Raw genomic sequence first — 16,264 nt, 5'->3', positions numbered from 1 at the left:
GAAAGATTTCATTTTTCATTTCGAAATAAAGCCTTTTCAATGAAAAAAAGTCAAATTTTCTATCCCTTCTAGTTTTGTTGCTATTTATTCAATATGCCTCTTATCATGATCATATTATTTGACACTGAAGTACTGCAGAGTGCATTACTCCGTCCATCTCACTTGCGTTATTCCTCTTATAGAGGCCTCCAAAATTTGGTTGATTTTCGATGTTTGTGATACTGAAGTGTTCTTTCTGAATGCTACTCATTCTAGCTTTGGAACGTTTTGTATGCAAATAAAAGACAAATTCTGACCAAAGCACATATATTATTTAATAAAAAATAGCATTACAGTTTCGGCGGTGTATCTTTGCCTTCATCAGACACATTATGAAATATCTAATGTGTCTAATGAAGGCAAAGATATTTCGCCGAAACTGTAACGCTATTTTTTTATTAGATAATATATGCTTTGGTCAGAATTTGTCTTTTGTATACATGAAGTGTCCTCACTTTATAACACTGAACATCAAGTGTTATATGGAATATTTTCGTTTAATATGATATTTGAAACATGTAACAACTTGACGTGGTGCCATTTGAAAAAAAAATACAACTTTATATTGGATTGGCAACATTGTTAATCTGGTGGTATTAAATAATATCCCCATGGCTATATTTGCACTGTACAAAAGTTCAGTTGTAAGCTTAAAAGTTACAGGGGCGTTTCAACATAAATGGTTAATGTTGTGCAATGACTGGAAATTAAAGAATTGGAGTGAAAGGGTAGATAAAGAACTAAGATTAGGGATACAACATAAACAAGAAATTGAATATAACTGGTTATACTACTTAGAATTATACTAACCAATATTTAACTTAGAACTGTTTATACTAACCAATGTTTTTATTTGAATTGTTTCTCCGATATTAGATGTTTTGTTATTTTATAGTTAAAAAGACAAATACTTAACAAAGGTGTAAGCAAAGGTCAATTTAAGTTAGTAATTTAGTAATGAAAATTAGTTAGTTGTTCATTAATTCATATTCACTTATTTACAGACTCTTCCTATGTAAATAACTAATAAGTGTTTGAGAGATGATGTACAGAACGTGCAACGTGAAGGTTGTGTACTAATTCTAAGTAAATTTTATTAGTACATTATAATACAACTATTTGAAGGAAAGGTACTGGAACAAAGGGAGTAGAATAAATGATCTAAAGGAAGTATAACCAGAAAAAATATATATTGCTAGAGGGAATAAGGCAGTGGTCACCAATGATCTTTCATAGATTTCAAGATGACGAACATACTTCAAGAACTACTTTTATTGTTGAAAGGCTACTGTCAATGTCAACTACCATATGCTACTGCATAAATATGTATAATTTTTGACCCAACTCTTTATAATTTAGGTGGTTCCTCTCCTTGCATTCGCCTCTTTCCTAGATATTTGATTTTGTAACTTTGAAAGTAAACCAGCCAATAAAATATCATACATTTTAACTTTTCCTCATTTTTGATAATTTTCTGTCCGCTTACTTTATCAATATCCAGTGGCAGCTCTTGAGGGAAGTCATATCAGTATCGCTTCAAGCTAAAGAAAGAAATCTTACCTAACATTCGAATCTTAGTTGACATGAATTAAAACATTAGCTAAGGTTTCTTTCCTAAACTCGTAACGATAAAATTTTGACTTTTACCGGTGTGGCTTCGCTCAAAAACTGCTACTGCCAGTATCTCATCCTGCCATATTATGATGTAACAGTGTTACTCACTTATAATAACTATGAAAATTATAAAAATATAGCCTTTCATCTTTCTTTTTCTGTGTAGAATATTAGGTTAGTTTGACTTGAACTACTTCGAATCCATATTTTGATAGGAAGATGCATACAGAAAACAATTGGGAAATCCTATTTTGAAATACTTATGATTCTCAAGTGTTCCATATTCCAAAAAATTATAATACGTTTTAGATGGGTGACGTTTTTGCGAATTTCTTGAAAAAGTGTCAATTACATGATATTTCTACATCTTTCACATGATATTTCAATAAAGTGTTACTGGATTGCTCTAATTTTGTAAGTGGTTGAACCACACACGAACATTTTACTATAAAGACCAAGGTCTCTTTAGAACAGGGTTTGATTATTATCTATATTTTAATCAAGTTTTAATTATGAGAATCTATAGCACAATAAATGATTTGAAAAATATGGAAGTAAAATAAAGTTTGTTTATATACAGAAAGTTATTAAAATAATGGTAACACTCTTGTGCTACAACACATAGTGTAATCTTTAATTAGTTAGTAACACTAGATATTCATGAACTGAGATTGAGAACTGTGTTATCTAAATGCTGTATTGGAAAATGAGCACTACATAAGGAGCTGTACTATGGGTTGTGTATGCCCTAGGTTAAACATTGATAGTCCAAAATGGGTGACGTCTAGGATTTTCAAACAGGGCAAATTGTGACTGCCTGGTAAGTTGAAGCAAGTGTATCAATATTGCAAGTATCGACAGCAACAGTTCCCAAGCTGACAGCACCTCGTAACAAAACATCATCAGAAAAGCAGAATAGTATTAGGAAACCAAGCCTAGGAGTGAGGGATCTATGAATACTGAAAAGGATTGTCATAAGTAACCATACAGCTAATGAGGTCCAACTGAATGCAGAACTTAATCACCACCTGGAATGATCTTAATTCTAGAATCACAGTCTGACGGAACTGCATAATCACAACATCCGTGGTTGAGTTCCGATTTCAAAATCTCTGATCATAGTCGCTGAAGCGGTAGCAACTCAAATAGATGTTGCCGAACATACAAAACATACACTGCTTATGATTGGAAGAGAGTAATATGATTTCATAGGTAATCTTTTTCCTTGTTTTCAACAATAGCCAGGGTTTATGTAGCCGACGCCCAAGCAGGCTTATGCTTTGGACTACCTACTTCCTACCATTAAATATGACGGAGGCTCTGTGGTGGCGTGAGCCGCAACTTCACATGATCTTTGTTCTAATAGCCTTATTATACCTATTAAAAGAAATTACTGTCAGTGATTATGTGAACATTTTAGATGACTAGGTTCATCATATAATAGGTATGTTCCGTAACGTAGTCTTCCAAAATAGAAGTGCGTCAACACAACAACCAGGCCTGTTTAGGCGCGGTTGAAGAAACACCAAACAGAATCAACTTCAACACTTCTAATGACAAGCACAATCCCTCAACTTCAAGTTATTGAACCTCCGTGGTAAATTTGAGAGAAGCAAATCTGATACAGATTTTGTCCTCCATTGTCTGATGCAACAGAGTGCTGCATTGCATGGAGAATGATATACCATTATTCCGCAAATGTCTCATGGGTTATGTGCTTCAAGTCTGCACACAAACTATACTATAGCAAAAAGTAGCACGATGCCATATTAATTAGGTTAAGATGTATATTGTTATTAATTTTCCATTATTTGATAACTATCTGTATTACAACAGGTACATATTCTTGATATTTTCTTTTTTAACTAAGTTTTGTTATACTAAGATTGCAAAAACGAGATAGTTTGCTTCACTGTACTCAGCATGTGAGTAAACATTCTGACAACTGAATATATAATAATTTGATTCTTCTTCTTATAACATTTACTCACCTCAAACACCACAACGAAAGCTAATCTCGCAGCAAAGACATGCCAATACTGAATGGAAAGATCGTAAGGTTCAGTAGCGTTAGGAGGGTTCCTATAGCCTCTGTACCTACATATTTCTGGTTCTTCCCCTTTATCCTCTGCACCCATATCTTCATCGTAATCAGATGTATTAAACACTGAAATATAATAATAATAACTTAATTACTTGTTTTAATAATCAATGTGAAAAAATATGATATGTAACTATAGTAAAATGTAATTATGATCGTAAAACTATATTAAAGATTAATATTATTAATATATTATTAATAAATATTTTAAAGATTGATATATATATATATATATATATATATATATATATATATATATATATATATAATGTTAAACCAAGTTAAATTAAATATAGTTAGAAATCAATAAATACAAAACGTTTAAATAGAAGAGGATAAAAATTTTCACAACAAAAATATCTTCCGTATGTTAAGTCTTAAATTAGTGTCTGCAAAATATATTTCTTAGTTGTAAATGTTATATCATTTCTACTTCTTACTCACTACATTGTTATTTCATAATATATTTCTAACATCACTGAATATTTTTTAAACCTTCTATCCATCCAACAATTTATCCAATAAATGTTGTTATAGTTACTACTTGGCAAGTTAATTTTTAAACTTAACATTGTTAAAGATATTTCCGAGTTATAATAATAATAATACTAGATATTATCAACTATGGTTTTTGCCGAAAGGTTATTACATAAACGCTATGTTAAGGAATATTGCTACTTCAATTCTTCCTATTTAATTAGTTTCAAAGCATGAAGAATTAGAGGTTAAGATAACCTTAACAGGACAGGTATTGAATTAGATAGAATCTCAGTGGAAACATGAAAGACATTCGGTAAGATGGTATTGAAGTATTATGTGACTTGATGAAGAAAACATATTCACAAAAGAAAATTCTTGATGAGGAGGAGACAAGCGGTACAATCACGCCAACTTACAAAAGAATAGAAGATACTCATGATTTATTAATTATAAAACTATAAAACTATTGTTTATACTTCGAGAATATTGAAAAAATATAGAAGAAAACCTAGGATATGACAAAACAAAATAACGGATATCATCTTCTGATCAAGGTTGACAATGGAGAAGAGCAGAGGAAACTCAATCTGATGTTTAGAGACATGTAAAAATGTCCGATAGAATTCCAGAACAATAAACAAGAAGAAGCCTTCGAGCAAACAACTTTTTATAGAAATATTACGGTTAATATAAGTATGGTACATAGATGTTAGAGCAGCGCCAGAGTGTCAAAAAGTTTGAAGTAAAAGTGAGACTGAACCAAGTGTCAACACTAATCTCACTTTTATTTAATGTAGTGATGAATATGAAAAAAGAACGAGGAGAAACATAATAGGGAGTTTCTTATCCAGGTTATACTACATTGAATACTTAATGAAGAAGAAGAATCGGAGAAACCTGAAACAGGATTAAAAGTAAGAAGTAAGACTAGAGTGTATGTGCTGTAATATAGGAGAAAACGATGCATCAAAGAGGGTCCTTGATAGGTAGAATATTTCGAGAAAAGAACACTTCCGATATTTAGGATCAATTGAACATAAAGGAGGAAATACAAATAGGTAAGTCTGTAATTGAATAGAAGAAAGATAAAATAATTAAAAGAAAATATCAGGAACTTTCTGGAATAAGATCTAGTTAAGCTGAAAACAAGAGTATAAAACTATCATCAGAATGGCATAGAAACATACCGTTGAACACAACAAACTTTCATAGAATGAAGATGAAGGAAATAAGAATGCTAAGACGGATGAGTAAAGTAACTACGAAGGACAGAATGAGGAATGATCAAATACAAAAAGGGTACAATTAATGGAATAGATTCCCGAGTCAATGATTGAGATGGTTTGATCATATTATAGGAAGAGACAAAAATTTTTTGGAAAGAAAAGTAATGATAATTAGAATTAATCTTATGTGCCCTGAACAATTTCTACGTCATTAATTATCAATAAAGTTTCTGGTATACTACGAACGGGCAACTAGGCCTCATAAAATTATTTTAAAAGTATTATCTTTTATTTTAATCCCCCGTCACACGCACTGTTGTGAAAAGTATAACAGACGTATTATTTGCTGTGTGATATATGTCCAAACATCGAATGATTTTAGTCTGTTTCTTAGTATGCTTTCGGACTCTAAATGGTAAGCGCCTGCATGTACTGCATTTTTCATGTCGCCCAAGTATGCGTACTATTCTTCTGTGTTGCGATTTTGTTCTTCATTTCGTGTACATTTCACCATTTATTTAAAATGTCAAAAAACGTAACTAGCACAATAATAAAGCACGAATACTTCAAGAAGTGTCAGAGGGAGAAGATATTAAGGATAAAGGAAAAAATACACAGTTTTGAGAACAGTGGCATTGACATTGGTGACACAATATAGGAGTGAATCACTACATCACTGGTACTAAATTCGTAAGGGTCAGAAAATGATCCCCATAGTAATGACAAGAACGAGCGATTATTATATGGGAATAATCAAATCTACAATGTGGAAGAAAAATTAATCCTTAAAATATTTAAAAATAAAGAAGAGAAAATCTTTAAAAAAAAAAAGTCTTCCCTTGAATTTAAACCATGCGCAAAAGTACTTTCGTAAAAACTAAAGCTACGTTGACGTTTATTGACATTGACAAGGTAGACAAAAATAAATGAATATATTCAAAACACTCAGAAGAATAACAAATTCTTGAAGTTCAATGAAGTACAATCCTTTTAAAAAAAGCATGCAAGTCATATGTAAGAAAACAACTGTTATGACTCAAGTGTGCTGAAGAGAATTCAAGTAATAATTCGATAAATTTCTGCAGAGTTGTAACTCTCAGTTTTAATTCATTGCATTTAGTAGTATACGAAAAAGTTATCAAGAAGGGGGTTAAATCTCTCAAATTCATATAATACATAGTTTAGTATGCTAAATGTTTATTTTTTCATAATATCTTGCTCAAAGAGGAAGAGTTAAAAACCTGAACCTTCCCTTGCGTACGCCATTAATTTCATTGAATTTTACCTACTTGAAATTCGAATTCCTAAAACTATCTTATACTTTCAAGGTTGCAGTTTTTCTCTGGAACCTTGTTTACGGAGGATAAAGATAGAAGAAATAGTAATAAAATATCAAGGAAATACTCCTCCTCCTCCTCCTCCTCCTCCTCCTCCTCCTCCTCCTCCTCCTACTACTACTACTACTACTACTACTACTACTACTACTACTACTACTACTACTAATAATAATAATAATAATAATAATAATAATAATAATTATTATTATTATTATTATTATTATTATTATTATTATTATTATTATTATTATTATTATTATTATTATTATTATTACAATAAAAACGGCAACATAGAATACAACAGTGAAAAGACACCTTGTCCATAGCTGCCAGTCAAAAGTCAAATGAAAGTAGAGCAAGCTGTAAAATGGCGGGTTCAAGTTGTGTTGTTTTGTTCAAGCAGGAAAAGTTGCTAAAAATAACTAACTAACTTTATGGCCTATGGAACACGGAGGTTAAATGCCAGGTTTACAAAAGCTCTCCATTGACTTCTGTCCTTAGCCAACTGGATCCAGTTTCTACTTTGTATTCCTATTTCTGTGAGATCCATCTTAATATTGTACTCTCATCCGTTCCTAGATCTTCCTAATTGTCGTTTTCTGATTGGATTTCCAGTTAAAACTTTGAAAGCGTTCGTACTTTCTTTCATTCTAATTATATGACCTGCCTACCTGAGCTTCCTAGACTTGATTACTCTGACGTAAACGGTAAATGATGGAATGTTTGGTAAACGGTATATATTATACAGTATGCAGTTCCTCGTTATGAGGTTTCCACCATTTCCCATTCCCGCTCCTCTTGGGTCCGAATATTCGTCTCAGGATCTCTTTCTCAAATACTTTCAGTCTACGTTCTTCCCTCAGAGTAAGCAACCATGTTTCGCATCCATACAGTACAACAGACATGATTATCATTTTAAATATTTTAAGCTTCAAATTCCTCGACAGAATTCGCGACGACAAAAGATTTTGGACTGAATTCCCTGCTTTTAGTTGATAAACTGCTTCGTGAATATGGTTTTACTCTATCAATATTGATCCTAGATATTTGATCCACTTTGTCGTAAGTATAATTTATTATTTTAATGCGGCCATAATTTGTAGTATTAGCGTCTTGACAACCTACTATGTATTTAATTTTCTCTGCATTTACTTCTAAACCCATGTCCCTGCAAGCGTTTAATAAGATCTCTGAGGGAAAGTTGCTATCTCATACTAATCTTTTTGCTATTGTTCCAATACTGTATGTACTTTTTCATTACTATTTTCCATCCCTTACCTATGTTTAGTTTTTTAGAAAAATAAAATTTTGAAATACAAGTCTTTCTATTTCATTATTGGCTTCAAATAAAGTTATTTAGTCCATAACGGTCTTGAATTTTCTATTATATTATGTTTATTTTACATTCTTTGAAAAGCCTGAAACCGGATGTTCTGCTGTTCCTTGATTCATATCTTTAAATTTCTTTTCGTCAAGCCTATATAACCATCCAGACAACTGTACTTTATGTTGTAGACTCCCAATTTTTCATTTGTATATGTGTAATAACTCTTAAATTGGATAATATTCTTTTAAAGTGTATCCGCTTTTAAAGTGTGCTGTGTGAAAATCACATTGAATAAACATCTTATTCAATGCAATTCTCAATCTGAGGGATATATGTAGGTAGACCAACTTATGTTTTGTCTATAGTCTCGGCTTCAAGTTTGTCAAAACATAGATTCCTTTTAACCTGATGGTCAAACTTGATAAAGTGGAGACAGAATATCTATTTAGGTTACTCAGTTTCAAGAGGTAATCGACATCATTCCTTAAATCAGATTTTAATGAAGAAAATCTTACAGCACTAAGAAAGTGAATTGTATGGAAACTGGGAAACATGCAGGATTGGCACAATAACAAGAACATTAACATGAGATGACAACTTTCCCTGCCTGAACGAAAGAACATACAACTTGAGTCCGTTATTTTACACATTGCTGTACTACCATTTAACTTGTGACCGGCAGCTGTAGACAAAGTGCCTTATGCACTATTTTACTCTGGTGCGGCCGTTCCTTTTTTTCTTTTTTATTTCCTTGATGCTTTTATTACATTTTCTCCTATTTTTATTCTCGATGAGCAAGGACCAGAGGAGAGCCGAAAGCTTGAAAGTATGATATTTGGAGGAATCAGAATTTCAAGGAAGCAATACGATTGTTACAATTTCTGAGCGTGTTAGCATATTCTGAACATTTCATTGTATTTCGGTTTTAGTGTTTTTTTTTTGTTTTTTTTTCTGAATCTCTACAGTAAAGTGTATGTTATTCTGAAAAACAAGTAACCATTAGATGTTAACTATAGGGTCAATCCATGCTAAGTGATCGAGAAAAACGGAAAATTGCCGCTCGAACATCTCCAAAAAATCTATTTTTTTCATGAATGTTTATCCTATATAAGAGTACTTCAAAACCACAATTAATTATTTTTTTCAACATCGCATGGCGACGCAGCGACTGCCGCCATTTTGCGTTTTCTCGATTTTAAGCGTTTACGTTGTTTTGAATATCTCAGCATCTATTTATCCTACCAAATTGAAAATTGTTGGACGTCTCCAACTTGTGCAGAGCTAAAATTTTGATCTCTCAACATTTTTGCTTAAAACCACTTAAAAGGGTCAAACGTGATAAAGTGGAGACAAAATATCTATTTAGGTTACTCAGCTTCAAGCCTATTGTAGCAACCTTTTTGGACATTGAAGACATGTTTGGGAAGAGAAAGCAACTGACGTAGAGGTCTGAATTTGTGTGCATGTAGTCCGGGATCATAAGTTTATACTAAAAAATTTGCAGACCTGTAGCTGCTCCCAAAGGCGTGAAAAAAAATCGTAAAGTTGGGGAATTATGCCAATTTGGCACATTTCACTGTCCAATATCTCCAATGGGCGTGGATGAAAAAATCTGAAATTTTGGGAATAATTACTCCTTTAGTATACCATAACACACAACAAAGCGCGTTTTGTGTTTTTGAGCGGAAGGGGGTCAAAATATTAAGGAATAATGTTATACTCTAGGAGGTATTTTGTTCACAAATTCAACTGTAAATTCATTGTTATGACGTAAAATAAAGTAGGATGAATGGTTAATCCAGTCAAGGTTCTTAAGCTCATTTCTTGCCTCTAGTTGTGACTCACTGTCTTATCACACCCACAGCAGCACTAGTGAAGAATGCCGCTATCAGCAGAAGGCGAGAAAAGTCAAAATGTACACTTGACAAAAAGTCCGTAAGTACTCATTGCTCTTGCTGTTTGCTGTATCAATGATATTTAATCATGTTTATTTTTGTTTTAACTGTCAAGTGATGCAGGAGATTGTTGTCCTTTCGTTTGATATAAATTCCACAGTCAGTGAACACTCATTCACTGTAAATACTGTAGATCAAACTAAAGGACATCAGTCTCCTGTATGACTTGACAGTTAAAAATAAACATGATTAAATATCATTGATATAGCAAACAGCAAGAGCAAAGAGTACGTACGGACTTTTTGCCAAGTGTACATTTTGACTTTTCTCGTCTTCTGCTGATAGCGGCATTCTTCGCTAGTGCTGCTGTGGGTGTGATAATAGTGAGTCACAACTAGAGGAAAGAACTGAGCTTGAGAACCTTGACTGGATTAACCATTCATCCTACTTTATTTTACGTCATAACAATGAATTTACAGTTGACTTTGTGAACAAAACACCTCCTAGAGTATTACATCATTCCTTAATATTTTGACCCCCTTCCGCTCAAAAACACAAAACGCGCTTTGTTGTGTGTTTGGTATACTAAAGGAGTAAGTATTTCCAAAATTTCAAATTTTTGTATCCAGGCTCATTGGAGATATTGGACAGTGAAATGTGCTAAAGTGGCATAATTCCCCAACTTTACGATTTTTTTTTCACGCCTTTGGGAGCAGCTACAGGTCTGCAAAGTTTTTAGTATAAACTTATGATCCCGGACTACATGCACACAAATTCAGACCTTGTAAAACGCATAATTATTTCTGTGTTGTAACAAGAATACAGCTCACGAGTACTTGTTTGACAGAAGTACGTGCGACTGCTGAAAGGCTAATATTCTTTAGCTTTTGTAACTCTCCTCACAGATAAGCTTCCCAGCTTAACACTCATAGTAGGAATTCGATATTAGTGGACAAATGGTCGTATTAAATTAAGGTAATGTACACTTTATCTCTATTATCGTGTAAATAGCACAAGGAAAACTAGTGCTATTGCGATGAAGCTAGGGAGGATTAAAAAAAGAAAAGTGATTGGTCTACTGCTATAAATATATTTTCTGTATCCTGGTAGACGTAGGTTTGTTTTACTTTTCATTAACTATCTCGTTTTTCCTCATTGAAGTTTCTTCGAAGACGCTGTTCCCAGATTTGTTTCAAAAGCATATGGAAAGCATACTTATTATACTGAATTGATGTCAGCTATACATTTCAATTAGATTTTGTATCTACTTTCCTTTTATATTAACATTATTTACATTTTCTTACGCATCATATACCCATACGATATAAAGAAATGGATCCATACGTCTTTCGTTGTATCCTGATTAGTTTCAGAAATATATTTATTATCTCGTATTTTCGTCTTAAAATATTTTCAATTCTTTAGAAAGTATATTATAATAACTTTATTCCAGCAACATTTTTGCAAAGGATGGATTATTTCAGATATTTTTTAAATGGAAAGTTATTATTATTATATAATAATAATAATAATAATAATAATAATAATAATAATAATAATAATAATAATAATAATAATAATAATAATAATAATAATAATAATAATAATAATAATAATAATAATAATATTTTTTTCTTTATCAAATTGACAGTTTTCTTCAAGTCTTTGTAAGCATTCTTTCAATTGTAAAATTAAGCAGGATACATTGTCAATATTTAGAACAAAAAGTACATTGCCTGCTTACAAATCAACTATGTGATCAATATCTGATTGCTATAAGTAATGTGTTATCGAAAGCCTTAGACATGTTATGGTCTAGAGTTTTAGGTATATGTTTGAAAATAATAATATTGAGCCCATAATACTGAAATTCATTTTTCAGTAATACTTTTAAACTCTGAATAATCAATTTTATAAGTCAATGTAGGACGAAATTCAATATCGCAGATGTAATCTCGAATTTTTTGTAATTGTTTCTATGCTACTTATTTGTTTATTCTACTTAATTGTTAGTAACTAATATTATAAATATATCAACCAACAATATGTAAAATTATGTTAAAAGAAGAAAAAGAATGATATATATTAATGTACTTGCACAATAAAAAAATTATTAATTACTTAAAAAAAATACTGAAATTACTTTTGTGTTTCTTATTTAAAAGAGTGACACGTGGTGTTAAACTTAGTGAAAATAATCTAATAGTATGATAAATATGACGATCAAATTTCAAATTAGTTTAAACCTGTCTCCTTTTATAATTTTACCCCTAAAATATTAAACAAATGGACACGGAAGTAGATAAAAATAGGTAGAAACAAAGTGGAAAATCCTGAGGAGCATGGTAAATTCCCTCATACTTCCAAGTTTTGGGAGAAAATTTCTCCCACTAATAATTACGGAGGGTGAAAAAATGACACTATTAATAGAAGTCTGCAAATTAATTACAGTAATTCATACATAATCAAGGCCGACCCTAGGCAATTTGCTGCCCCGTGCAATGGCATAATTTGCTGCTTCCCTCCTTTGTCCAGAGGGAACAAATCTTGCAAGCCACAATTTTAAGTGTGCTACCCACTTTTTTAAATAATAATAATAATAATAATAATAATAATAATAATAATAATAATAATAATAATAATAATAATAATAATAATTTATTATGTTAGTGAAAGATAAAGCAAATGCCTGCAGACGAAAGATAGTAATCCTTTTTATAGAATCCAATATCGAGCTTCAATCTCAATATATTAGTTCGCAATTCCAGTACAACTAGCTATTTTATATTTAATTATTCATTTCATTTCTACACCTATTAAGAAAACCCTTTTTCCCACCTTCAATGAGAAGGAAATGGTTTGTGACAAAGACAAGACTAGTTTTCGTATCAAAACTATAATTATTATCTAAATGGAACAGGGATTTGTTTGACCATTTGTTTTAACACTGCCCATGTGACCTTAAATTAATGCGACCTAAACATGATTTATGAATATAGTATTCAAATAGGTCAGCTTAGTGAATTTAACTAGCATCATCATAAAGTCTGTTTCGAATAAGAAATGTTTATTTTAAATAATATAGTTATGATAGATTTTGCGGCTCCGTGCAAATACACGTGTTGCACATATAGTAGAGCCGGCTCTGTACATAATTAACATGCATTTCATATGTAATTAATGGGGAAACTAGTGCTTAACGGTATCTCTAATCTTACATAAATGTAATAATTATGGGCGTTCAAATATGTGAACTCTCTATGTCAAAACATTACAATGCTAAGAGTGTTTTCTTTTCTTTTCCTTTCTATTCGCTACTCTCTCCCCAGTTTGACTTCGATTTAACACCCTGGGTAAAAGTCAACCTGAAAATCAGTCATTATAAAATATTTTGTGTGTATTTACTCTTGAATGGGAAATATATCAAAACAGAAAATCAAAGTTTATTTTATTTATTTACGAAGGTATTTACGATAAGCGTATCGTATTTATAGATATATGGATACAAGTATTTCAAACATTAGTGTGTACATGCACTTTGTAATTATTCTCTTCTGTTGAAGATGCAGTGAAACAAGCAAAGAATGTTAAAAAGTATATATGTTCATATAAGCAACATCATTATTGTGAAAAATTATGGAAAAGTTTGATTTACTTTAGGTACGATCAAAATCAAGTAAACAGTTATAACGGAATACTTTTCCCAATTTTGTATTAGAATTACTGAATTCATATCCACATACATTAAATGTTTCTATGAAATATCTTACCAGATAATGAAGCTTCTATATATCCTACAAGGTTGTCGTTTTCCGAATAAACAAATTTGTACACCATTCTTGGTATGAAGTCACTTGTGTAAGCAATTACGAAAGCCTGAAATTAAAAAGAATATTTAGGCACTAGTAATTTTAGCTGTATTTAGTTCTTGATATAATCGTACAAACTACCCTCATAGAAACATATTATTTTAATTAACAATGAACTCTTTTAATGAAAATCAACATACTTATATAATTTATTGTGTATTCTTTACTTATCGTGCTTACAGAATAATTCAACTGTTAATACCAATATACTACTACTACTACAAAATAATAATAATAATAATATAATAATAATAATAAATTATAATAGGTGTAATAACAAGATTTGAACATAAATCATAGGCCCAAATATAAATCAGTAAATGTTCTAGAATACTTCCAATACTTGCATGGAAAACTCATTATATTGAGTTTTAAAGTATATGTTTAAATGCTTTTTTTAAAAAATTGGAATAAGCATTACGACCTTCGCAAACATTAAATTGTTAAGAAATAGGTTTCTAAATCAATATCTAGGCGCTTCTCTAATAAAATTGAAAATTTGTTACACTACTGGCTATTAAAATTCTAATATTAAGGAGAACTTACAACTCCAAATTTGGAAAAGGGCCATTATAGTGAAATAATTACGCTTATATGGTACCTCGAGAACCGAGCAAAAAATCGCGTCAGTATCGCGTGGAGCCACTGTAGACGTCAATAGCTGTTGCTATATATGGAAGCATAAAGAAGGATAGATGTTGAATATTCTTCTCGAATATACATTTTCGACACATTTACACAAATTTGATGTAACTGTGGGTGTTTGATGTGCCAGTCATTATGCGATGATGGATCAGACATATTCAATAAGCGACTGATGAGCTGAACGTACGGACAAAGGAATCAGTGGAACATAGCATTTTTCCAGGAATAGTTGAACGTTGCGTGTCACACGCGATTGCGCATTCTTCTGTTGGAAAACTGCCTCATTCAGAAATGGAACGGAAATCCGTATGGCGATTGGAAATGCAGGACACATGCCTCATTCAGTCTATCTCTGCCAAGAATTCTCATCCGTGACTCATCATGATGTCACAGACACGAAAAGAATTCGTTCGAGAAGAAGATATGATACTGTTCGACCATCATGTGCGACGTGGTCGGCACTATTCTAGCTACAAATACCTATGGTATGCAGTTAAAAGCAACCGCAACAATGAGCACTTTGAAAAATGCCTCGACTCCATAACGTTGAAATGTATGTATGAGCACGGGTCGCTGTGCAATGCTACTAAATTCTTAAGCAGACATTCATAATATGGCTGTACGATCACCAATAGCCATGCCCATAACATGTCTGAGTTGAGAAAGAGATCCACTGATGAGGTTGAAATGTTCCACGTTTATATTAAAGGTTCTTTAAAGATGCAATTTGGTTTTGTGCTTCTCTATGTAAGATATGCTGCACTCTTCAAAACATTCACTCATCAAAAATTTGAGTATCATTCCTGAATGCAAAATGTATCCTTCAGAACCTAAGACTTCAGTATTTTATATTTCTTCCCTTCTTTTTATGATTCAAAAAGATATACTATATCTTACTGAGAACAAAATGTTAATAAATTTTCTCGAGATAACTGATTGTCGAATTTTGACATTGCTGTCAATTAACACATATATATATATATATATATATATATATATATATATATATAGATAGATAGATAGATAGATAGATATAGAGATAGATAAAGAAAAATTATTGTACAAATGAATTTTTAATATTTATAATTGGTGCATTTTATGAGGTAGCATTTTATTAATACGAAATTACCAAAAAATCAATAAATAAAATACAATAAAAATTAAAATAAAAATAATCCAGAAACTTAAATAAATATCGAGAAAAATAATTAGAGATTTAATTCAAATGATGATCTAAAAAGAATAATAATGATTCACCGATGACATTAAACATATTAACATAACGATATAACATATTCTTCATTCAATTTAATTATATATTGGAAATAGTACACTAAAAATTTGTATAAAAATAAGGGTAGATTGCGTAGTCTAATTGTTGAAGAGGAAAATAAAGTGAGAATAATATAAAGAGTTTACAATAAACGAAATAAGGTACAGAAAGAAAATCAGGTTTTATAATATACCAATTCAGTCCAATCAGTATTGGGGGAAGAGGTAGGAAAAAATGAATTGTTTTAAGATATGACATTGGAGAGGAACAAGAGATTCCTGAAGTTTTTTCGGTAAAAAGGTAGAAAGATTAGGTGTATATGTTCTGGAGATGATGTATGGCTCTTGCTGCAGAATCTGAATAGGGAATTAACATGAATTAGGAAATTCGAGGAAAAGCTGTAAAGGATATAGGATAAAACTAAAGGTTAAGAAGACAGTGCTGATTAGAACCAAGCG

General features: G+C 31.4%; 1 protein-coding gene across 1 annotated transcript in view; it reads right to left on the bottom strand.

Moving 5' to 3' along the window:
* LOC145662669 (anoctamin-4) overlaps window positions 1–16,264 on the bottom strand; it is a 237,085-nt gene that overhangs the window by 1,467 nt on the left and 219,354 nt on the right. The window contains exons 17-18 of the mRNA XM_081728471.1: window positions 13,790–13,895; window positions 3,645–3,820 (exon numbers count right to left, since the gene is read on the bottom strand). Of these exons, the coding sequence (XP_081584597.1) occupies window positions 3,645–3,820; window positions 13,790–13,895 (282 nt within the window). The remainder of the gene's footprint in view (window positions 1–3,644; window positions 3,821–13,789; window positions 13,896–16,264) is intronic.

Source organism: Thermobia domestica, chromosome 10, assembly GCF_964235325.1.
Source record: "Thermobia domestica chromosome 10, izTheDome1.hap1.1, whole genome shotgun sequence".
In the NCBI taxonomy this organism is placed as follows: domain Eukaryota; kingdom Metazoa; phylum Arthropoda; class Insecta; order Zygentoma; family Lepismatidae; genus Thermobia; species Thermobia domestica.
The sequence above is the reverse complement of the archived record's forward strand: the minus strand, read 5'-3'. Positions and strand labels throughout refer to the sequence as shown.